At 35.4% G+C, this 25,698-nt stretch overlaps 1 protein-coding gene across 1 annotated transcript in view; it reads left to right on the top strand.

Moving 5' to 3' along the window:
• The window catches only part of COPB2 (coatomer protein complex subunit beta 2), a 42,860-nt gene extending 17,440 nt beyond the window's left edge, over positions 1–25,420 (top strand). The window contains exons 6-22 of the mRNA XM_027845214.1: positions 757–903; positions 1,753–1,852; positions 4,977–5,119; positions 5,358–5,557; positions 6,919–7,029; positions 9,444–9,532; positions 9,627–9,733; positions 10,927–11,070; positions 12,307–12,437; positions 12,697–12,904; positions 14,838–14,948; positions 19,312–19,526; positions 20,554–20,646; positions 20,729–20,909; positions 21,140–21,205; positions 23,266–23,361; positions 24,669–25,420. Coding sequence (XP_027701015.1) covers positions 757–903; positions 1,753–1,852; positions 4,977–5,119; positions 5,358–5,557; positions 6,919–7,029; positions 9,444–9,532; positions 9,627–9,733; positions 10,927–11,070; positions 12,307–12,437; positions 12,697–12,904; positions 14,838–14,948; positions 19,312–19,526; positions 20,554–20,646; positions 20,729–20,909; positions 21,140–21,205; positions 23,266–23,361; positions 24,669–24,761 — 2,235 coding nt within the window. The 3' untranslated portion in view covers positions 24,762–25,420. The remainder of the gene's footprint in view (positions 1–756; positions 904–1,752; positions 1,853–4,976; positions 5,120–5,357; positions 5,558–6,918; positions 7,030–9,443; positions 9,533–9,626; positions 9,734–10,926; positions 11,071–12,306; positions 12,438–12,696; positions 12,905–14,837; positions 14,949–19,311; positions 19,527–20,553; positions 20,647–20,728; positions 20,910–21,139; positions 21,206–23,265; positions 23,362–24,668) is intronic.
• Positions 25,421–25,698: the final 278 nt, after the last annotated feature.

The following is a 25,698-nucleotide window of genomic DNA, read 5'->3' as shown; positions in this document are numbered from 1 at the left end:
TGTCTAATTTATTCCTATTACAATAATGCTTGCTGATGGTTTTAGGTAAATGCTGTTTTTGTCAGTTTTTTGTCTAATTTATTCCTATTACAATAATGCTTGCTGATGGTTTTAGGTAAATGCTGTTTTTGTCAGTTTAAGGAAAAATCCATTTATATTTATACTTTCAAGTCTTTTTTAATAGAAATGAGTATTGCACTTTATCAAAAGTTTTTTCTGCATATATTGATATCATATAATTTTTGTTACTTTTACTATTGATATACTCTTAGGAAAACAACCGTCCCCTTTATTTTTGCTTCTCTATTTTCATTTTGAGGCAATGTTCTGTCTGTTTGTGGAGGAAATTTGGAGAGCCTGGAATTTTCTGTCCTACTTCGCCATCTGCCCAGAATTCCTCCTCCTGTACAAATCTTTATGATGCATTTTAAATTTACTTTGGATGTTTCTAAGATTAAGCTTCCCTGCAAATACACACTTCTGCTGTTTTTTTATTGCCTTTCTCTGTTACACTTCCCTCTTTGTGCCCACTGGGACAGAGGTCCTAATTTTGTCCCAATACTATACTCCTAGTGTACTAATTCTGTCCTCTGAGTCCCCCTCCCCCCCCAAAAAAACCCAGCAACAGTGAGGAATTCAGAGAAAGGACAATTTTTTAAAAAAATTAAAGATATCCTTTAGTTTGGTCTATGATATATCATTTTAGTAAATTGATACTAGATTCTGAAAAGTAAAAGCAAATTTTTTTCTTTGAAGGTATGGCAGCTTGGTTCTTCCTCACCTAACTTTACTTTGGAGGGACATGAGAAGGGAGTAAACTGCATTGATTACTATAGTGGTGGTGACAAACCATACCTCATTTCAGGAGCAGACGACCGCCTTGTTAAAATATGGGACTACCAGGTAAAATTTTTTCATTACTTAAAATGCTTCAGATTTAATTAGTTCATTTTCAGTTTTTACTTAAATAGGAGGTTGAAACTTTGGCTTGTTCGATTTCATATTAGCATAACTTTGGGTTTGTATTTAAACCACTCACTTAGAAAAATCAAGTCATAGAATAAGACAAAAACCAAAGTATTTTTAAATGTAAGAAGTAAATGTATTTTTGCATTTTCTTTGAATCCGAAAAACAAAAAGATTAGCACTTTAATATGAGTGATCGTTTTCAGCTTTCATTGACCTCATGGGCAAACTTGCTTTTGAGAATAAGAATTGATAGAACAGAAGAATGGTTTTGTTATGTGGGCAGAGATAGTGTACTTTTCGTCATGCATGTCACTTCACTAGTCACTCAGTTGTGAACTTCATTTCCTTTTCTCTTTCTGCTTCTATGATTTCCTTAATCACACATCCATTTTCCAGCTGTCACATTGACAGAGATTCAGAAGTGATTAATGTGATGTGGCCTTAGATTACTAGTCTTAGGTTGTGAGCAGACTTAATATTCAGACTTATATTTAAATTTAATTATGTAAGTCCATGAGCTTACATATTAAAAATAACATTATGCTATTTTTAAGACAGCTCACTATAGGTATGTTAGTTTACAAAGGAAAGGTTTATTATCATAGGAATATAGATACTCAGATAGAAACAAAAATCTTTCTTTTGTGTGTGTGTGCCTCTTTAAATAGGTTGTTACTCCCTTTTGCTTTCAGTCATGGTATAGATTAGATTTTGTTTTAAGAGCTTTTGTATCACATATTTCTATGGACAGATCAGTTTTTTTTTCTATCCATAATATTACAGAATAAAACATGTGTGCAAACATTAGAAGGGCATGCTCAAAATGTGTCTTGCGCCAGTTTTCATCCTGAGCTGCCAATCATCATCACAGGTTCAGAAGATGGTAAGTTTAAAATACATATTTTTCCTGTCTTTCTATTATTAAATGGATATATAAAAGGAAAATGTTCCCGCATTGTGGTTGGTGCCTTGATATTTCATTACTGCCTCAGTATTTTTCACACAATAAGCACTTAATGAGCTTCTAAAATTTAATCACATTGAATTACACAATTCTTAGGTTATGGTTAAATTATAGTTTTGTTACATTTGGATTCAGCTGTAGGTAGAAGCAGGAGGCTGGCACTGATAAGGCCTAACTTTATCCATTCACTGCACATATGTATTAATGTCTCTTGTGTACTAGGCACTGTGGGTAACACAAAGAATAAAAAATAATCTCTATTCTCTTGTATTTTGCTTTCTAATATTTCAGTAAATTCTATTATTTGATCAAATGTATGTCTTCTAGTGTTGCAAATTGCAACCTATCTATACTTGCTCATATTATATGACTCATGTTCTTGTCTTTTCATAAGTCAACATTCTGGGAGATATACTCTAGTTCTTTTGACATTCTTTGGATACCAATGGAACACATGGCTCGCTTATCAGTTCTCTCTCATTGTTGCTGCCTGACCTAGCCAATTTTTTTCCATTCATATATTTATCAAATAACGTCCAAATACGCTATGTTGGGGAGATAAAACAAGTATTATGTAAGATATAATCTGAAAATAGAGTAAGGGAGGTATAAACATTAGAGAAGGGAAAGATTGCTTCTGAAATTGAGGACAGCAGATTTCGTGGAAGAGAAAGCATTTGAGTCAGACCTTGAGGAATGAATAGGAATTAAAATCCTTTAGGAGGAAGTGAAAAGTGTGAGCAATACCATTGAGTTAGGGAACTGCAGGGCATTTTGAGCAATAGCAAGTACAGTTAAACTGAGCATAGGTCACATTAAAAGTAAGAAAGAAAAAGTTTGAAAGATAGGTTGGATCCAGATTATAGTGGACCTTGAATGCCAGACAAAGGAGTATTGACTTTATTTATATGGGTAGTAATTGAGGAACCATTGTGGTTTTCATTAAGGTTGTATGTGATATATTCAGAACTATACTTTAGGAAGATGAATTTGACAGTAGTCTAGGGTAAATTAGAGGGTACAGGGAAACTAGTTGGACTCCTTCATCAGTTTAAGCTAGAGGTAATAAGAACTTGAACTGAGGTGGAACCTTGGATAATGGAGAAGAGGACAAATGCAAGAGAAATCATGAAAAAAGGACTTAGGTCATTATTGAATGTGTGGGATGAGAGAGAGGAAGGAGTCAAAGATGAATAATAGAATCATAAAATCTTGGAGTTAAAAGTTCAGATACCCACTTCAAACTCAAATCTTCAAACCAGTGACATAGCCCATCTCTTTATGAAGACCTTCAGTGATGAGAACCGATTCCCTTGTTAAGTCTACTCATTCTATTTTTGGTCAGCTCTAATTAGAGCCAATTTCCTATATATTAAGCTGAAATTTGCCTTCCTGTACTTTCTGCCCATTGATCCTGGTTTTACCATCTAGGGTAAAGTAAATTGTCTTAATTCTTGTCCAATTCTAATTGACAACTCTTGAAATATTTGAGGACAGCAGTTGTGTTCTATCCCCTCTTTCCTTCACTTTTTCCAGTCTAAACATTTCTTGCTCTTTGAGCTTGTCCTCATATGTCATGATTTACAGCCTACTCACCATCCTGTACCCTGCAGGGTGCCCTTCTGCTTCCCTAGGTCTTTCTTAAAATTCAGTATCCAGAACTGGATATAATTTCAGATGTGGTTCAACCCAGACGTAGTGTGGCAGGATGAGCCTTCCCTTTGTTTTAGACATTGGACTTTTAACATACTAAAAGTAAATAAAGCTAGGACAGTTTGTTTTTTAAAAGACCTCTAAGAAATTGCATACTTTTTGTTTTATATAGAAACTTGCTCCTTACAAGTATAGTATTATTACCAGTTTCCATCTCTTCTTTGAATACAAGTCCTCATTCTTTTTGATTTAAACTTAGTTGGTAAACACTTTTCATTAATTTAATAAATATATTTTGTGCCCAAGTACTCTATAATGAAGTTAGTCCAACCTCACTTTTTTTTTTTTTTTTTGGTGAGGCAATCGGGGTTAAGGAATCTTCCTGTGTGACTTGCCCAAGGTCACACAGCTAGTAAATGTCATGTGTCTGAGGTCGGATTTGAGCGCAGGTCCCCCCGACTCCAAGGCTGGAGCTTTATCCACTGCACCACTTAGCTGCCCCAATCAACCTTACTTTTCTGAGCTTCCTTTGCCTTAGCTAAATAAACTATTTAGCTTCTGGTTGTTTGGAATATAGATTTGCCTAGGCTTCAAGGAATGTCAGGCATAAATGCTTTTGGCTTCAGATTAAAAGTAGAGAAAGTAAAGTGAGGATTACAGTATACTTAGAGAAACTTTTGGCTTTACCACAATTACCTGCATAATTTCAATTTTGAATATGTTGAATTTGATATGCCAGTGAGACATCTAGGTAAAGGTTATCAGTGACACTTGGAAATGTTGCCTGGTTCTCAGGAGAGAAATTGAGACTGGAGATGTAGATTTGGAGTCATCCACATAGTGGTAGTAATTGAAAATATAAGGGTGGATAAGATTATCAAGTGAAAATGTAGAGAAAGAAGAGAGCCAAGTTTACTAAACCTTTGAGAATTCCAGCATTTAATAGGATGTGAGGAGTAAAAGAATCCAACAGGGATGACTTAAGGAGTGGTCAGAGATGTTGAAGGAGAACTGCAATTACAGAAGCCAAGGAAAGAGAATTTCAAGAAAAAAGGATGTCAGCAGTGTCATAGATCAAGGGATGAGGAGTGATTGGCTGTGTTGAGTTGCCCTTGGAACCTTTCTCACACTGATGATTACATTGATTTCTCAGTTAATCATTTTCTAGGTTGCTAATTTTATGTAAAATTTCTGGTAGTGTTGTCTCTTATTTGCCTGTATTTTTAAAACAACTTATAAAATATATCCAAAAAATCTAGTTATTAAGATACTAGGAAATGATTCTTTTATGTATTGAGAGATTTGTGTATGTGTGTGTGCTACTGACCGATGCATGAAGATTTATATTGAATATTTAATTCAAAACTAATTACTTCATGTTTATTTTCAGGCACAGTTCGTATTTGGCATTCAAGCACCTACCGTCTGGAAAGCACATTAAACTATGGAATGGAGAGAGTGTGGTGTGTGGCCAGTCTGAGGGGGTCCAATAATGTTGCTTTGGGATATGATGAAGGCAGTATCATTGTTAAGGTATTCTTTTGTAATTATTCCATGTAAGTCACTAAACTTAGGGAGAAGCAGTTATCTTTTTTTTCCTTTTAATTATGATAGTTTTCCAACTCACTAACTTTGTTTAAATAGCGTTACTTCCATTAAACACTAAAATCTTAATATGGAGGAAAGGAAATGAAGCACTCTGTTAAATGGGAAAAGAAATGAATGTTGTCTTTCACTTTTTGCTACTAAGATTCACTTGTTATTCTTCTAGCTTGGCCGAGAGGAACCTGCTATGTCCATGGATGCCAATGGAAAGATTATTTGGGCAAAGCACTCTGAAGTCCAACAGGCCAATCTGAAAGCAATGGGAGATGCTGAAATTAAAGATGGAGAGAGATTGCCCCTTGCAGTAAAAGACATGGGAAGCTGTGAAATATATCCTCAGACTATTCAGCATAACCCGAATGGAAGGTAAAACCTATCTGCAATCTTTCTTCAAATTTCTACAGAGTTATGCCATGTGATATATCAATGTGATAAGAAAATGCATCTTATGAAAATATTTTGTGCTTGTTCATTTGCTTTGAGTTTGGGATCTTAACTTCTCTTTTTTTTTACTGTAATTTGGAGTTAGACAAATTCAGAGCAGCATAAAATGCTCATTGTAATAATTCTTCATTTTGAAGAATGAAGTACACAGTTGTCTTTAAATATTTTTGAGCATTTCATTACAGCATTACCAAAAGATCATATTATAAAAACAAAATGTGGACACACATTTTGGATACACATTTTGTTTTTATAATATGATCTTTTGGTAATGGGATTTTCAACTTAAAAATCATTTCTTAAAGAGTGTGTTTTCTTGTTTTTTGAGAATAAGTCTATTTGAACATACCATATTCTGAATAATATTTTACAAAATTTTCATTTGCAAATATAATTTCAAAAATTCTGATTTTTAGTCATACATTTAGAAGTTCCCTAGACACAACATAACCCTAAGTATCCTATATATACTTAGTAAATACTGATTTAATTTAGTTGATCATTCTTTTGTTCCATTTGATCTGTTGCCTTCTTCCTTTTCTTCCTGGGTGGGAAGAACAGAGTTCCTATAGTAAAATTTTATGACCGTCAGCTGCCTAGCTGTGCACTTAGGTTTGTTGTTGGGTTGGTTAAAAAAGAAAAAAGAAGTTTGTTAATGTCCCCTAGCAGTTTTAAGATGGCAGAAAATAAAACTAAATTGTAACTGAAAGACCAGAGTCAATCAATAAGCATTTATTAAGTGCTTAAAATTAACCAGGCACTATTCTGTTAACTCAGAATAAAAAGAAAGGCAAAAATAGTCTCTGCCCTCAAAGTACTTACATTCTAAGGAGATTGGGAGTGAAGTTACCACACACCTAAAAGTAGGTAAATACAAGGTAACTTTCTATATATAGTAAATGAAAGGTAACCTTAGAAGGGAAGACTTAGTAGCTGGGGGGAGGGGGGGGACCAGGAAAGGCCCCTGCAGCAGGAGCCATTTCAAAAGGTGGAGGTGAAGAGGGAGAGCACTCCAGGCGTGGGAGGCCACCAGGGTAGAGAACCAGGGATGACGGCAGTGGAGTATGATGTGTGAGGAACAGCCAGCTGGTGGGCCAAGGTGGCTGGATTGTTGAAGGTGTACTAGAGAATGAGAAGACTAGAAAGGCAAGAAGGGATCACATTGTGAAGAGCTTTAAATGCCGGAAAAGTAGATTTGATCACATGTTGGTTTCTTTTTTTACAGAGTAAATCTTTTGTTATAACACCTGACTATTATCTTTATTGACTTCTTTAATTCCTAGATTTGTTGTGGTGTGTGGTGATGGTGAATATATCATCTATACGGCAATGGCGCTGAGAAACAAGAGCTTTGGTTCGGCCCAGGAGTTTGCCTGGGCTCATGATTCTTCAGAGTAAGTTCTAGCATTGTAAGGTACACTGACTAGTTGCTTCTGTTCTGACTGTTATACTTAGAAGTTCTATGAGGCCCCTTTCGTGACCTGCATCATTTTCCATGAAGATGATTTATTATTTGTACCTCGTAATCACATGCATACGCATATGCAGACACACAGATGCATGCATATAGCACGCTTTTTCAGTCAAAGAACTTCTTACTGTAAAATTTAAAAAATGGTTGCCATCTGTGTCAGTAAAGCCTTGGGCTGTGGAGACTGTGTGCATTTAATTTCTAGCCATTCTGATCATTCTTCACCAAATAAACTGAGTTCCTTTACTTTGTTGATGGGAACTGGAGTCTTCGAATGGTTCTCTGATGTTGTCTTGGCTCAGTCCTAGCTTCTGGAGTGTTCTTCTTGACAGCTCCCTTCTTCACAAGCTATTCAGCTTCCTAAGGGAGGGAAGAAAAGAGGGAAGGGAGAAGGGAAAAGCATTTATATAACACCTACTATGTGCCACACACTGTGCTAATCACTTTGTCTCCAGGATTAATTGTTTTTCCCTTATTCTATATTAAATTCAAATTGGTTTTAAAAAATTTCAGATGTGTACTTTAAAAAATCAATAAAGAAAAACTTTTAATAGCTGCAGTGTTGATGATGATGATGATGAAGATCAGTTGTTTTCAGCTGTATTCAATTTTTTGTGACCCCGTCTTGTGTTTTATTGGCAAAGATACTGGAATGATTTGCCATTTCCTTCTCCAACTCATTTTACACATGAGAAAATTGAGGCAAACAGGGTTAAGTGACATATCCAGGGTCACACAGCTAGTATACGTCTGAGGCCAGATTTGAGCTCAGTGAGATGAGACTTCCTGGCTCTAGTCTTGGCACTTGATCCACTGTGCCACTTAGCTGTCACAGTAATGTAAGATTCAGTCTTAATTTAGTTTACCAGATAGTTGTATCAGATAGTACAAATTAGTTCATGTTAATTATTTTACAAATCTAAAATCTTGAGAATTTTTTTTCTATTATCTGAAAGTATTTTTAAGAGATATGAGCTTTTCCATTTCTCATAGCTGTGGTGCCAGTTCTTCGTAAACCTTGTAGCTCTCCATTTCTTAATATGACCTATTCAGATTTAAAATTTTTATTTTATTTTACTTTTTTTTTATTAACAAGTTTTTATTTCTTCTTCATCTCAATTAGGAGGAAAAAAATCCCAAAATCTTTATTACATATGCATAGTCAAGCAAATTCCCACATTAGCCATGTCCAAAAATATATGTTTTAGTCTGTATCTTATGTCTATCTCCTCTGTCAAGAGGTGGATAGCATGCTTCATCATTGGTCCATCATTGTGGATTTGTGGTTGGTCTTTGAATTGGTCAGAATTTTTTGGCCTTATAAATTTGTTTTTATGTGTTGTATTTACTGTGTAATTGTTTTCCTGGTCTATGCACTTGATGATGCATCAGTTCATATAAGTCTTCCCAGATATCTATAAAACTATAAAACTTATAGCACAATAGTATTCTATTATATTAATATACCATAATTTGTTCAGCTTTCCCCCACTTGATAGGCTTCTCTTTAATTTCTAGTTCTTTACCACTACAAAATGCTGCTATAAATATTTTTGTACATATGGATCCATTTCTTCTTGCTTTGATCTCTTAATAGGTATAACCTGGAGTAGTATTGCTTGGTCAAAGGATGTGTACAGTTCAGTGACTTTTTGAGAATAGTCCAAAATTGCTTTCCAGGATGGCTGTATAAATTCACAGCTCCAACAGTGCATTCATGTGCCTTTTTTCCTGTAGCCTTTCTACCTGTGCAGCTTTCAACACCTTTTTACCCATAAGGAAGGCTATTTTTTTGTTTGTTTGTTTGTTTGTTTTGCTTAGACAGTGGGGTTAAGTGACTTGCCCAGGGTCACACAGCTAGTAAGTGTTATGTGTCTGAGGCCAAATTTGAAGTTGGGTCCTCCTGAATTCAGAGCCAGTGCTCTATCCACTGCGCCACCTAGCTACCGGGAAAGCTATTTTTAAAAGTATATTTATAAACCTTATCTATAACATACAGCAAGCCTACCAACTCCTTTTTAGGGCATAGACATGAATAGTAAAGGAGCTTTCTTTTGCTATCTGACATAATTGGCAAAAAAGAAATTTGGCATAAAGCTTTCTATAACATTTTTAAAAATTCTTGCTTATATGTGCAGCATTAGACAACATAAAATCCACCCATTCCCATATTAAGAGTATAGCTATTTATCAAAGTATATAAATAGCTGAATATTCTCTCTAGCAAACAAAATACATACATATGGTTTAGAAATATTTCTGATATTTTATGTGGGCAATTTGCACTAAGAGGAGCTGAACTCTTAAGTTACTTTTTTTTTAAATTTCCCCCTCCAGGTATGCAATAAGAGAAAGCAATAGTGTGGTAAAGATATTTAAGAACTTTAAAGAAAAGAAATCATTTAAGCCTGATTTTGGAGCTGAAGGTGAGTGTTGTTTGTGTACTATAGATACATCTTTTATTTTTCTGGAGAACTTACCCATTAAATTAAAAAAAAAAACTTGTTTTGTTCTTTGTAGGTATCTATGGAGGTTTCTTATTGGGAGTCAGATCTGTAAATGGCTTAGCATTCTATGACTGGGAAAACACAGAACTGATCCGCAGAATTGAAATTCAGCCCAAACATGTAAGTTTTACTTTAGTTGCTACTTTTTGAAACATTTATCTTTGTAGCAACTCTGTGAGCCTTTTGAGCATAAGGAATATCTTCATATGTATATTTAGCTCTTTCCTATTGGGGATAGCACAGTGCTATGTACCCTGGGGTTGTTCAGTAAGTACTGCTAATGATGATAAAATAAAATGTGGATTTTGAAAGAATTTTGAAAAGTATAAAATGGCATAAAATACAAGACGTTATTCACATTATGAAATATCTTCATTTATTTTTATGAATTTCTTTTTAAATAAATTGTATACTTAGAGATATTACAGGATCATAGAACTTAGAGGTGGAAGGGAGGCTTTCTAGTCTAGAGATGGCAAACATGCAGTCTGTGGGCCATATACAATCCACAGTACTCCTGAGTGGCCCAAACCAAATTAAAATGTAATTGAGAAATATTTAACAAAATAAATAATAATACAGTAAAGCATAGGTAATATTACATTTTAAAACTAAGTCAATATGCAACACACAAGAATCCTTATGTTCAGATTAATGGCCCATTTCTATTCTATTTGATTTTGACACCAGTGATGTAGTCCACTCCCCAATGTGATTCAAAATCCATATCCATTTAGCCTCTACTTGCTTTCTTGCAGGGATCACCAAATATTGCAGTGCACTGTTTTGTTGGGCAGCTTTAATTGTTAAAAGGATGTTTGTTAAATCAAGAAATAGTCTGCCTCCTTGTATTTCCACCTATTGATCTTAGTTTTGACTTTTCAGATAACACAAAAATAAGCATATTTCCTTTTTTGTATAAGAGACTTCCATTTAAAGGTAGCTGTCATTTCTCTTCTTAATTGTCTTTTTTTTTTTTAATTAAAGGCAATTGGGGTTAAGTGACTTGCCCAGGGTCTCATAGCTAGTAAGTATCTGAGGCTGGATTTGAACACTGGTCTTCTTGACTCTAGGGCTGTTGCTTTGTGCACTGTGCCACCTAGCTGCCCCCAGTTGTCTTTTCTCTAGGCTAAACAATACTTTACTTCTCCTACCCCTGCCACTAAACTCCAATTATTCAAGCTTTTAAAATATCAACTAGAGAGGATTTATTTCAGAATCTTCAAGTGTAAGGGTTTTTTTTTTTTTAAAGAATTAATATGTGCAATCAGTTGCTTCTATACACAACTCCATAATCATTTTTTATTTTGTAGATCTTTTGGTCTGACTCTGGTGAGCTGGTCTGCATTGCCACTGAGGAATCATTTTTTATCCTTAAATATCTGTCTGAAAAAGTTTTAGCTGCACAGGAAACACATGAAGGAGTTACGGAAGATGGCATTGAAGATGCCTTTGAGGTAATTCTAGTTAAAATTGGGATGAGGCTAATAATAGAAATAGTTACATTTTTAAAATGTTGTAGATTCTTGTAATAAAACCAGCCGTAGGTGTTTTTAGTATAAACTTCGTAAAGTAAGCTGTTGGCTTAAGGATTGGGTTTTTTAAAGTACCTGTATCTAAAAAGAAACTCGGGAGACTTTGAAATAAGAGGTTTTGTACTAATTCTTATGTTTTGCAATTGGATAATTTGAAATAATTTTGATTTTAAAAGGACATATTGCTGTAATAACTTGGATACATACAAAATAATGTGGGCAAAACAGTGCTAGACTCAGGGTTGTAACAAACCTAGAAAGTTGTCTCACCCAACCCTCACCTGAGCAGAAATCCCTTCTACATCATTCTTGACAAATTCTCACATAGTCTTTGGTTGAAGAACTCTAATCCTAGGGAAATCTTTTAAGACAGATCTTTCCATTTTTGTACAGTTCTAATTGTTACGGTTTTTTTTTAATATCAAGCTAATAATTTCTGTACACTTCCATAGCAACCATACACTGCTCATAATTCTGCTTTCTAGAGCCAATAAACAAGTTTAATCCCTCTTGTATGTGACTTCCATTTACATACTTGAATCACAGAGTCTTAATATCAGAGAGGACCTCAGAGGCCATTTAAGCCAAATTGTTCCTCAACAAGAATCCTCTCTGCAGCATATAAATGGTTATCCTCCCTTTGCTGTTAGGAACTCACTTCTTCCAGGGGACAATACTTTTTGACAGGTCTAGTTGCTAGGAAGCTTTTCTTTATGTCAAACCTAAATTTGACATTGCTACTTCTACTTGTTTTTCCTATTTTGACTTAACAACCTTTCATTAAAAAAGTGAAGAGGGCTTAGTGAGGTATTGAAGACTATGGATGGAAAGACAGTGGGTTTTTCAATAAGCTTTTCATAGAAGAACTATTCTAATTTCTTGTAAATTGTTCATTTAAGTCATAACCTTGTCCAGACAACCTTAAAAATCATACTTTGCAAGAATTAATTGTTAACAAAAATGAAGGAATAAGAGTAGAAACTAGGAATGCCATGACATTTGAAATACTGATTTCTTGAAGTGCTTATTTTCATCTCATTGTTAAACATGCTTATGATAAACTGTTGGCTTTGGTTGTATTGGGGTGCCTGGTTTTTTGTCAGCTTGTCAGTATTTCTAGTGTTTGATGTAATGATTTGATTTATTTTTCTTCTTCAGGTCCTTGGTGAGATTCAGGAGATTGTCAAAACAGGGCTGTGGGTAGGCGATTGCTTTATTTACACAAGTTCTGTAAACCGATTAAACTATTACGTTGGAGGAGAAATAGTCACCATTGCCCACTTGGACAGGTAACTGTTCTAGTGCTTCTGCTTGCCTTTATGTCTTAAGCAGCATGGATCTGTTTTTAAAGCTTAGTGTTTAAATACAACTTTTCATTGACTTTGCCATGTACTAGTTCCTTTCTTGATTTTTCACATCAGGAGGAACATAGTTTTTAAAAATTTTGTGACTTGGCTACTGTCTTAATTAGTTTTGATTAAATAAACAAAGTTATTTTGAATTACAGGTGTTTTTAAAGAGTTAAATTGATAACTATTTTTGTTTTAGGACAATGTACCTGCTGGGTTATATTCCTAAGGACAACAGACTTTATCTGGGTGATAAGGAGCTAAACATTGTTAGTTACTCCTTGTTGGTGTCGGTGTTAGAATACCAGACAGCTGTAATGAGGAGAGACTTTAGCATGGCTGACAAAGTCCTCCCTACCATTCCAAAAGAACAGAGGACCAGAGTTGCCCACTTCCTGGAAAAACAGGCAAGGATATCTTATTTATTTATGAAATACAAGGATGCCAATATCAGTGTGGTAGAACTTGAGCTCCTTGCAGGCAGATAGTTTCAGTTTTCCAGCCTGCCCCACAGTTTTACATTTAAGTGCTTTAAAAATGTTGAATTCATGGATATGCAAAAATTTATTTCATTACTACTTTTTATAAATACATTAGAATAATTCTAAAAACAGTTAATTTTTTTCTGTAAACTTAAGCCATTTCTGTAGTCCTTGCACCAGAACACATTCAATAACAGTAGGATGGTAATCTTTCTCTCTTTTTTCCTTGCCTTCTAATTAAAATGCTAAGATCTTTTATTCAATTCTTTATCTTATATTATTATCTTTTTCTATTCTGTTGCTATGATTTTTATCTCTCCTTTATGTTTTCCTTTTTTAAATAAATGCATCTAGTTTATAAATGCTGATTTCTGTTTTATCCTCTAGGCTGGCATCTTACATAGTCAACCAATAATGGCTTTAGAAGGATGCAGTGAATCAGATAATTCACCATAAAAAACCCACCCCAAAGCATAAATTCATTTATATTTAGCTTTAGAGTGTGTTTTTGTTCTTATATTTGAATACAAGTGTGCTTTTCCTTTCAATTCGTAGCATAGCCCAAATAATGAAGCAACTCTGAAGACTCTAATGAAGGAAAAACTAGAAAATTGTTCTGATTCCCCATCATGGCTACTTGGACAGCTGCCTATCTTATATCCTTAGGATACCATCAGACATAAGCCTGACCAGAGTTGGCCTTACTCTGTCTTAGGCTCCTTAGGGATAAAGCACAGTGCTAAACACTTAAGAATATAAATAATTGTTGTTTTGTGGGCTGTGGAAACTAATTAGGCATTTTCTTTAAAAAAGTCCTTTCCTGTTAGCTGAGGCTAGTATATAACTCTGCCCTTTAGACTACCTGACGTAAATTGAAAGGTGTAATGTCAACAGGAGATTTCAACAGAGTAGGTGATGTTCCTTGATTATTGTAAGGTGGTTAAAGCAAAATTTACTGCAGATAATTGAAGGGAAATTGCACATATTTTCTTTGTTTTTTCCATTCTCTGCCACCAATGGCCTATGTGTTCTTGAGCTAATCATTTAATTTTTCTGGGGTTCGTTTTCGTTATGTACAAAACAAGAGGGTTTGACTGGCTGGCTAAAGTGTTTCTCAACCCTACCTGGACCATAGGCAGCTAAGATGTTCAAATTCTCTACGTGTACCAGTTCACTCTCTACAACCTCCACCCTACCTCAGCACCTGCATAATAAAGGTTTGGGATACAGGAATTAAGGAAGAAGAAGGAAACCTGGGGGCAAAAGAAAGGGATATGGGAAAGAGTGTTTTGTTTTGTTTTGTTTCATTTTAAGGTTGCATAACACAAGTCTAGATTGCCTTTCCATTACTGTGCTGCCTTTCCAACTACTGTGCCACCTTTGCCATTTTTCTTGTTGATTTTAATTGCTTTTTTAAAAATTCCCATTTCTGTTTTTTGCCTTATTTTTTAATTATTGTACCCTTCTGTGATATCTCATTTTGATGATTGGTATTTTGTGTTATATTTGTAAAAAGAGTGGCTGTTAGTCAGTACCTAGTATCACACAAAAAGTGATTTTGATGCTTTGTATTCCCTATTCTTTTTTTTTTAGTTTTGAACATTCACTTCCATAAGATTTTGAGTTTTAAATTTTCTCCCCTTCCCCCTCCCCAAGATGGCATGTAGTCTGATATAGTCTCTACATATACATTCATATTAAACATATTTTCACATTAGTCATGCTGTAAAGAAGAATTAGAATCAATGGTAGAAACCACTAGGATATCTATTCTTTAGAAGGATTGGAGTTTCTGAATTTTTAGGAAAAATTAATGATGTCAGATTTTACAGATTTCTTTGGTCTTTCATTGGTCCAGGGTTTCAAGCAGCAAGCTCTTGCAGTATCCACAGATCCTGAGCATCGATTTGAGTTGGCTCTTCAGCTTGGAGAGTTGAAAATTGCATACCAGTTGGCAGTAGAAGCAGAGGTAAATATAAATTGTTCTTGATTTACATTTTTATTAATTGTTCAAGTTTTCTGTTTTGTGATTTAGACTGACCCATAGTTTCTGAAGGTAATTTCCATTTTTAAAAATTGTACATAAGATTGTACATATCTGTATAAAGTAGGTATATTACTCTATTTGTTAAAGCTTTCTGATCTGTAAACAAAACTTTACTCAAATATTCTAATGGATCTATAATCCTCTTGATTTGGAAGTTAACCTCCAATGATACAGATTGCAACCCATCCATGCCCCAGCCTGTGACTCATCCATATCCTCCCATAAATTTATCTCAAGAGATCCATCCAATCTGCTAGAAGCCTTCCTTGCTTTCTTTTAGAATTAAAAACTTTTTTATTCTGAGTGTAAAATTGAAAAAAAAAGAGCATTTCCATAGACACAGCAATATACAAAAAGTGGATTCTATATAAAACTCCTATGTAATCTCCTTTTTTGTTTTAAAAAAAAACAGGATATAATAAATTCAACATGTTACTTTCAAAACTTGCTTGTTTGTGCCTCCTTCTGAACAGCCTTTTATTCTGTTGTCTTCTGTATAATTTAAAAATGTTTCAGTGGTTCTCTTTTTTGGGATCATTGTTCTTAACCTCCTCCATCTGTATTGAAAATAAAGACAGGTTTGAGGGGGAGAATTTTGTAACAAATAAACATGGTCATGAAAAACAAATATACACTGTGGATATATCCAAAAATGTATGTCTCTTTCTGCCCCTTCATTTCATCATCCTTCTGTCAGGAGGTGGGTAACATGCATATATATAGGGTCTCTGGAGACGAGATTGGTCATGGTGTTGATCTGAGTTCTTAAGTCTTACACAGTTATTTTTCTTTACAGTGTTGTTGTCCTTGTATAATTTGTTCTCCAGGTTCTACTCCTTCTATTTTGTATCAGGTCATACTGCCCAGGATTCTATGAAAACACTTTTTTTGTCATTTTTATAGAGAAATAATAGTCCATTACATTCATATAGATACATTATATTTATATTCCATTGATATACATATCCACTTTGTTCAGCCATCCCTAGATGATTGGTACCCATTTAGTTTCCAGTTCCTACTGCCCCTTTTAATCTCCCTTTAGGTCAGGAAGTTTGTTTTGTCTCCTTTTTAATTTCATCTCTCCCTGTCCCTGCTTGTTTCCCTGTTGTTTGATGGCATTTCTACGCTAAACTCTTTATGTATAGCTGTGTTTGTTCAACCCTCCTTTTACTAGTTCAGATATTAGAATGTCAGCATTGCATCATCTTAAAACCACTTTCAATAATAGTTCATATACATTTCTCTTTTTAGGTTTCTTTTGACTCTTGTGTTTTCATCTCAAGAGTTCTTACTCAGCTCAGGTATTTTCATCAAGAATGTTTGAAAGTCCTTTATTCCATTAAAGGTCTGTTTTTCCTCTGATAGACTTATAATCAGTTTTGTAGGGCAAATTATTCTGGCTTATTAGCCTGTATCTTTTCCCTTTTGGAATACTGTACTCCAAGATCTCTAGTTTTTAGAAGAAACTGCCAGATCTTAGTTGAGCCTGAGTATGCGTCCTTGGAATTTGAACTCCTTCTTTCTGGCTATTTGCAGTATTTTTTTTCTTTGATTTCAAAGCTCTCGCTTTTCTGAGATGACATTCCTGGAACTTTTCCTATTGGGGTTCATTTCAAGAGGAGATTGATGGATTCTTTCTATCTACCCCTTAGTTCTAGTATATCTGAGCAGTTTTCATTTATGATTACTTGAAATATAGTGTCCATATTTTTGTTTTTAAAATGTTGATTTTGGGGAAGTCCAGCAATTTTGAAATTATCTTTCCTTGATCTGTTTTCCAGGTCAGTTTTTGATAATGGATAGCCTACATTTTTATTTCAGTCACTTTCTTTTGTTCTGATATTTCTTGTCATCATTTGTTTGGTCCATTATAATTATTAGGGATTTCATTATTTGGGTAATAATAATAGCTAGTATTTATAAAGCATTTTAAGGCCTTCAGAGTGCTTTACAGATATTAATTCTATTTTATCATCACAACAACCCTGGGAGAGAGGTGCTATTATCATTCTCATTTTACATATGAGGAAACTGAGGCACACCAAGAGGTTAAGTGACTTGCCTAGGATCACACAGCTAGTGTCAGAAGTCATATCTGAATCCACATCTTCCTGACTCTAGGGTCCAGTGCTCTGTTTGTGCCATCTAGGTGCTAGATAAGGTTCAGGGTAAAGTTTACTGCTTTCTGTTTTAAGCTGTATATTCTCCTTCCATTGTTTTCCTCCAGAGGTTTTATTTCATTTTTATCTATTGTTTCATTTCTTCTAGATATTCATGTAATTTCTATGTAAAAATCCATTAATTTCCTTTGAATCTCTGCTTATAGTTAATATGGAGTTAATTCCTTCTAGGTTGGATTTTTGGTTATCTCTATAATCTACAATAATTTTTTTATTGTGTTGGTTATTTTTGGTTTGCTCAATTCTTCCAGTCATAGTTTCCTGATTGGGGCATCATGAGAAGGACAGGCTCTGCCTCCTGCTGTGCCTTTGGGTGGAGAGGTCAGCCCTGTTGGTCTTGTTTCCTAAACTGACCTCTATTTCTTGGCTCTTCTCTCTTTGAAATTCAGTGTGCTAGATCTTTAAGGCCCTCGTTGTCATCACAGGACTGCAGAGTGCTAGGGCCCTCAGAGCCCCTGGGACTAGAGTGGCCTTATCTGAGTACCATTGGGTGACACTAGGGGCTGTAGCTCCAAGTCCCTTCCAGAGTCCCTGCTGTGGATTTCTGAACCCCTCAGGATCTTCTCTGTGGAGCCTTCCCTCTCACTGTCTCCAGATACAAATCCTTACAGGCTACATGTATTCCATGGCCATTGGAAGGCCATCAGTTTATTTGCCTTAGGACAGGTATAGGCTTTGCTGACAGGGCCACTTATTGTCTGTGAACTCTAGGCTGATATTTTTGTGCAGTTCTAGGATGGAATAAATCATCAGTTTCTCGTTGGATTTTTTAATCATTATTCAGTCAGGTGTAATTTTTTTCAATTTTTCCTGAAGTCATTTTGTTGGTCTGCATTGCCTGCTTTCATTCAGATAGCCATTTTGGCCAGAAACCCACCTTCCTTGCTTTCTTCTGAGTACCAGTGTGCCACCAGGTTGGCTGTCTACCTGTCAGATCTTGCCACATGACGAACCTATCTTTTCTATCATGAAATTCTTTATGGACATCTTTTATTTCTGTTCTCTTTAAGAGTTCCTCATCACTTAGTGTGCTCATACCCACCTTTCCACTGCTCTCTTTGTGATTTTTAATTCTTCAGGGACTGATGTATTCTCTGTCTCATTGATAGGAACATTGATAGAATGTTTTGTTTTGTTTTTTTTAAAAGAATTTAACAATTAAATACATGTCTGGGTTCAAGTTTTTTGGAAGGGAAGATATAGTGCAAAGAACACTGGATCTTAGAGTCAGGAGACCTGAGTTTGAGTTTCAGCTCTGATTCCTACTGAGCAAATAATTTAACATCTCAGAGCTTCAGTTTTCTCTTCTGCAAAATGAGGATTTTACTGCCCCCTCCACCTTTAAAGTGGGAATAATTAGATCGCTTGCCTTACAGTTTGAGTGAAGCACTCTGTCAATCTTCCAAGTTTTGTGTAAATATGAGTTATTATTTTTGACCATTTGGCATTTCTGCTCCAAAGTTAGAAAGATATTATATTGAAATATAGTAGTTCCTGACATTTTGAAGGAGAGTTTAGTTACTTTTATATGCCTTCATAGCTGCATTTAGTGTTGTTGGGTGTTTCTAAATCTGGTTAAATTATTTGGTTAATGAGTAAGTGTACTTTTTTAGATGTGATAGAAAGTTTTAGATATTTATTAAGATCCTCCCATGTACAAAATTGGATTTGATTTCTATAATCCTTTATGACCAGAAGAATGATGGAAACCTGTTGTTCCAAGTTAAATATTTAAGACTATAATAAATAGTTCAATTAAAAGAAATAACTTTACATTGAATGTTTAAGCTATTGCCATCCAATTACTTAGGAAATTCTGTTAAATGACTTTTCCTTTTCTTCTGAGTAATTACAAATAAAAATAGGGTGTTGATTATTTATATATCAATACATTTATTTTGCATATTTGAATGAATTTTATGTACATGAATACTTTTATTATATATTTTAGCTTAATTATTCTTCAGAACAATATAGCTAGCTCAACAAACAGAATTCAAAGTATATACAAATTCATCTTCATTCCCATTATAGATTAATAGATCACTGTTAAGGTAGCAAGATAAATATTTTTTTCTAAAGGCAATGTCTTTTCCTTGCAGTCAGAACAGAAATGGAAACAACTTGCTGAACTTGCCATTAGTAAATGCCAATTTGGCTTAGCCCAGGAGTGTCTGCATCATGCACAAGATTATGGGGGTCTGTTGCTTTTGGCCACTGCATCAGGAAATGCTAGTATGGTGAATAAACTAGCAGAGGGTGCTGAGAGAGACGGCAAGAACAATGTGGCATTTATGAGCTACTTTCTACAGGGAAAGTAAGTATTGAACAAAGACATAAACAGATAGTCACATTAATTAAAAAGTTAAGTGCAAATCTGCTTTCTGTGATGTTTTTTTCCTGAGAAAGTGAAATGAGTGAACACTGGGAATCCATGGAGTGAAGACTGAAAGTGGGAGGGACAGAGCCCCATGAACCCCACTCAGCATCTTTAGGAGGCAGGTGTCTTTACTCACCATATTTAATGAGTTGTAGTATATTCATGAAGGCTTTAGTGCTCCTTAAATTGAGGTCTGTGAACTTTTTTTTAAAAAAAATTTTGATAATTGTATTTCAGCATAATTGATTTCCACTACAGTCCTATGTGTTTTATTTCATGCGTTTAAAAACATGGGAATGGGACCATATGCTTCACCAGACTGCCGGAGGGATCCCTGACACATACAGAAAAAGGTTAAGAATCCTTGCTTTAAAGGAAGAATTAAAATTCAGTACTCAGTAGTTCTGGTGGTTAAGCCACTTGAGGCAGCTGATTGTGCAGTGGTCAGAATGCTGGGCGTGGAGTCTGGAAGACCTGAGTTCAAATATATCTTAGGATACACACTTGTTGGGTGATCCTGGATAAGTCACTTTGATTGAATTGTCTGGCCAAGTCTCGAGTTGTTTTGCTTTTTAACTAGCTTGATAAGGGCCTTGTGATAAGATTTTCGTTCACATCCCCTCTGATGGTCCAGCACTTGTCATTTATTTATTTATTTATTTGTTTATTTATAGTTTTCAGCATTTACTTTTATAGTATTTTGAGTTCTAAAACTTTCCCCTTCTTCCCTCCCCAAGACAGCCTGCAATCTGATATAGACTATATGTGTACAATTTTATTAACGCTTATTTCCATATTAGTCATCCAACATTTGTCTTAACATCTCATGCTTATAAGTTACTGGTTCATTTATTTATGTGAGCAGATAATTAATTGAATGCCAACTCCACTTTTCTGTAATGTGTTAACTATCAATGTTGGCCTTAATTCTTGCTATTATTAACTCAGATTTCCTCTTGTTTAGGCTTGAATCTTGTCTGGAACTCTTGATTCGAACTGGACGTTTGCCTGAAGCTGCTTTCCTAGCTCGGACATATTTACCAAGCCAGGTGTCAAGGTACCATCTTTAAATTTGAGGACAGATTGTTTCAAGGGATGACAGAAACCTATTAAGTTTGTTTTTGGTTCCTCTATTACAGGGTAGTCAAACTGTGGAGAGAGAATCTCTCAAAAGTCAATCAGAAAGCAGCTGAATCCCTTGCTGATCCCACGGAGTATGAAAATCTTTTCCCTGGGTTGAAAGAAGCTTTTATTGTTGAAGAGTATGTGAAGGAGACCCATACAGCTTTGCGACCTGCCAAAGAATATCCGCTTGTCACTGTGAGTGTTTAAAAAGACAATTTTATGGTTTTATCTAGTAAGATTCCAAGTTTATACCCTGTAAATTATGACTGGTTTTTATTAAACATTTCTTGGATGTAGGATTTTTAAAATGTGAATGTCAATGTGATGTAATTCAGTCTTTTCTTTTTTGAATTGTAAGTTAAGCTCTTAGATTTCCTTTTTTTTGCAGAATGTTTCATACTTATTGTACTCTTATTCTGTGATAGCCAAATGAAGAAAGAAATGTGATGGAAGAAGCTAAAGGTTTTCAACCATCAGGAATCATGACCCAGGTGAGCAGTGTATTTTGAAGTCAATATAGCATTGCATATTACTTTTCATATCATATGTTATGTGTAAGAAAATTCAACACTGTTATTTGTTTTTGATGATATCTTCAGTATTTCATATGTAGTTCTCCATCTCTGGAGGGGGGACGAAAGACTTTTTTAAAAATCTCTTCAGGTTTGGTCCTTATAATTGTACAACATTCAGTTTTGGCTTTTTGCTGTTGTTCTTTCCACTTATGTTGTTGTAGTATATTGTTTTCCTGGTTTTACTTCATTCTACATCAATTCCTATGTCTTCCCATGCCGCTCTGAATTCTTTTTATTCACTGTTTCTTAAGGTAGTGTAATCCATTACATCTACCTGCCAGTTTGTTTACCCGTTCCTCAGTTGGTTTGCATCTACTTTGCTTCTAGTTCAAGTTGAATTTTTTGTCAGTCAATAAACATTTAAGTACCTACCGTGTTCCAGGAAGTATTCTAAGTATCACCAGCTTAAGCCCTGGTGATACAGAGAAAGGCAAAAGTTAGTTCTTGCCCTTGGAAAGCTTATAATCGAATAGGGAAAACAACACAAATAACAACTATGTATAAACAAGCTTTATACAGGATAAATAGGAAATAATCAATAGAGGGAAGACACTAAAATGAAGAGGGATTGGGAAAGGCTTCCTCTAGAGGATTGGATTTTAGCTGGGACTCAAAGGAAGACAGAGAGCCCCAGGCAATAATGAGGAAGGACAGCATCCTAGACATGAGGGAAAGCCAGGGAAAATGCCCAGAGTGGAGAGAAGTGTCTTGTTTGAGGAGTAGCAAGGAGGCCAGTATTACTTGATAATTATCATCATCATCATCATCATCATCATCATTATTATTCGACCTTCATTTTTGAAAAGAACCAATGATCATGACGGGTGATATCTTGATTTGCCAAGATGAATTATTAATGAATATTTTTTCTCTGTTATTTTTCATAATATTTGATGTTTGATTTCACATTGCATATAATGTCGCTTTCCCCCTTTGTTTTTTAATCTTTGTTATAAGGGATTTCTCAGTCTTTGGGAAGGGGAATGGAAGACAGCAAAAATAAAAGATGTCAGTAAAACATTACTTAAATTTTTTTAAAAATTTCAGTTCCCTAATTTTATTTCAACAAACATAAATCTTGGGGCTATAACGACCAAAAATGAAAACAGTTCCTACCTTGAAGGGACTTATGTTCTTTGGGGAGGAGAGAGAGAAATACATGAACAGTTTTAGGAAAGAGAGAATACCTCCAATTAAAGGGACCAGAGAAGGTAGCTTTTATAGGAGGAAGCACCTGAAAAAAAAAATAAAGATACTAAAGTAGAGGTGAGTTGGGGAGAGTATATTTCATGACAGCCTTTGTGAACACATGGAGATGAGAGATAGCATGCCAGGTTTGAAGAATAGTCTAGTTTGGTTGGATCATAGTTTGTGTTAAAGGGAGTGACATGAAATGTCAGCAAAGTTAGATGGGAGCCAGATTGCATAGGACTTTAAATGCCAGACTGAGTTTTATCCTGAGGCATCTGGGAACTGTTGAAGGTTTTTGAGCAGAGGAGGCCAGATTTTAACTTTAGGAAGATGGTCTTGACAGAAGCAGGGAACACCAATTAGGAAGTGAATAGTTTAAGTGAGAGAAGATGAGAGTCTGAACTGGGTTGGTGGCCATGTGAGTGGAGGGGAGGAGGATACATCTGAGAAATGTTCTGGAGGCAGAAGAAAAAAATAGCAAAAACTTGGCAACTAATTACTTATTAGTTCATATATAAAGAGTGGAAAGTCACAGTTGAGGTTGCATACTTGCATGACTGAAGGATGTTGATTTTCTCAAAAGAAAGAGGAAAGTTTGGAAGAAGTGGTATGGGCTGGGGGAGGAAAATAATTAATTCTTTCACTTTGTCTTATTCCATATTCATTTTTCTTTTCTGTAACAACTTTTTTTTTAATAGAGTTGTGAAGGAAGTGCTTCACAAAGCTTAAGATATTATGTAAATAATTACAATTTTCTTAATGCGTATTTCTGCATTTGCTTTAAGGAATTTGATGAGGAGGAACCAACTTCTCCGGCTCCAGTCATAGTGAATGCCGTTCCAGCAAGTTCAGAACCAACTCTAAATACAAAAGAGGAAAAGGTATGCCATAGCTACCCCCACCCTAAATCTCCCAGGTCTGATAGTGAGCCGTTCCTAAACAGAGCTGCACCCCCTACGCAGGTACGTGATGCTCATTACTGCCTCACCTAGTTAAGTGGCCCTGCTAGAAGAGCTTAGACTTTGCAGAACATCAACAGCATAGTTCATTACAGAACTATGGAAATGGAGGGAAGGAGCTGTTTGAAGTTTCTTCCTGCCAAAACACAGTTGATTATTAAAATACACAGCTAGCAGTTGACTTTTAGAAGATTTCTATAGTCTTATCCATTTGAATAATAATAACAACATCTGTATAATACCTACTATGTGCCAGGTACTGTGCTAAGCACTTTACAATTATTATTTCATCTAGTCCTCACAACAGTTCTGGGAGGTAGGTGCTATTATTAATCCACATTTTATAGATGAGGAAACTGTAGCAATTAGGTTAAGTGACTTGCCTAGGGTCATATAGCTAGTATATGTTTAAGGCCTGATTTGAACTCAGGTCTTCCAGACTCCAGGGCCAGTGTTCTGTTCGTTATACTACCAGCTGCTGAACGGATAGAGATTGCAGCGTAGCTGATTTTGGTTTGATAAAAAACAGGCAGTGTTGTATAGCTGATTTATAATAATTTATATTGGATTTATAATCACTGGGCTTTTTTTTTTTTAATCTTTGTGACCTTAGGTCATTATAATTAGAATAGTGCCACTAGGGTTTTATACCAAGGTAGGATATTTTAGAAGGCTCACAGCAACGTCTCTGGGTCACACATCCTTCCTAGCAATAGCGTCTCCTCAGGGCCCTCCATCTTCCTTCAGGACTTCACAAAAGAAATTTCCCAGTGTGTCTTCCCACCCTCATACACTCGCTAAGCCTCTTCCTACTCCACCTTCCCTTGCAAAAATTGCCAGTTATGACTCTGCCCTTGATGAGTCTCAGCTTCTCTAGGCTTTAGTTAGACCTGTAAAATGAGGGTTGGATTAGATTATCTCTAAAGACTTTTCTAGCTCTATGGCCTAAAATCCTGTAAGGAAGAACCTCATAACAATTAGAGCTTTCCAAGAAGGGAAGGAGTTGCCCATGGAGCTTCTGGTGACTGCACGCCTCCAGAGGCTGGCTGATCATTTGTCAAGGATGTTCTGAAGGGGATTTCTGTTAAGCTATGATTGAACTTAGATGTCTGAGGTCTTGGTAACTGAGTCTCTATGAATTCGTAGTTTATGAAACCAAAAACTTCGGCTCACTGGGTGTGCATTTGGGAAAAATAGTCATTTAATAAAATTTTGTCTTTTTTCCTCAGAGTCTACTCGAATTAGATGATTTGGACAACTTGGATCTAGAAGATATTGACACAACAGATATCAATCTGGATGAAGATATTTTGGATGACTGAACTTTTTCATTTCACTGACCAAACAGATCATAAATATGCATTATTTTCACTTTTAATCTGGACCACATTGTTTTGGACTATGAAAAACCAGGTTCATTTTATACTTAGAGTCTACTTTGGACCCTTTGGAGCAAAAGTATGCGACATTAAATCATTATGTGTTCTTGGTTAATTTTGTTAACTAGAATATGAACCATGTCTCTTTTCATATTGTCATTAGGCCATATAAAAATCTCTTCAACTAATGGAAATGCTTCAAAAAAAATTTTTATGTGTAAAATGAACCGATAGTTTAAGTTAACACTGTGGTTACATAGCTTTTTATAAAAACCACATGAAAAGTGACAGAGCAGTCGAGTACATGTGATGTAGTCTTCCATAGATGGACAAAATTTTTTCTGTTTGGCCTAATGCAAAATATAAAACGTATTGTTACGAGGCTATGCCTTCTATAGTTACTATGCCAGAAGTACACATTTACATTATCATTTAGGTATAGCATATCCACTCTTAGTTTCTCTGTGTAGCTAATTTGAGTTCCATATGCATTTAAATTGCACTGTCTCCCTACCCCCACTCCTAGTTGAACTGTATTAATTATATTCCCCTGTGGACCTACTGCCCACATTTGAATGTCAATGAATCTACATTCATTTTGATTTGACTTTTACCTTTCCCCTAAGAATCTATATTGTATTGGGTCTCAGTTTCCTTATTTGTAAAATGGATTAGTCTGGATGACCTCTAAAGTTGCTATATGTCTAAGATCATAATGTAAAAAGGTATTTTGAGGTTAACGTAGCTGCTTAGAGATTGTTGGTGTGGATTCTAGTGACAGCTCTACCACTAACTGGCTCTAGACCATAGGCAAGTCATGGCAACTGTTTCTGCTTCTTCATCTATAGAAGGAGGGAATTGTACAAGATCTCCAAAAACC

Source organism: Vombatus ursinus, unplaced genomic scaffold (assembly GCF_900497805.2).
Source record: "Vombatus ursinus unplaced genomic scaffold, bare-nosed wombat genome assembly UNPS02014959.1, whole genome shotgun sequence".
Taxonomy (NCBI): domain Eukaryota; kingdom Metazoa; phylum Chordata; class Mammalia; order Diprotodontia; family Vombatidae; genus Vombatus; species Vombatus ursinus.
Note: the sequence above shows the minus strand (reverse complement) of the source record. Positions and strands in the feature narration are given on the sequence as shown.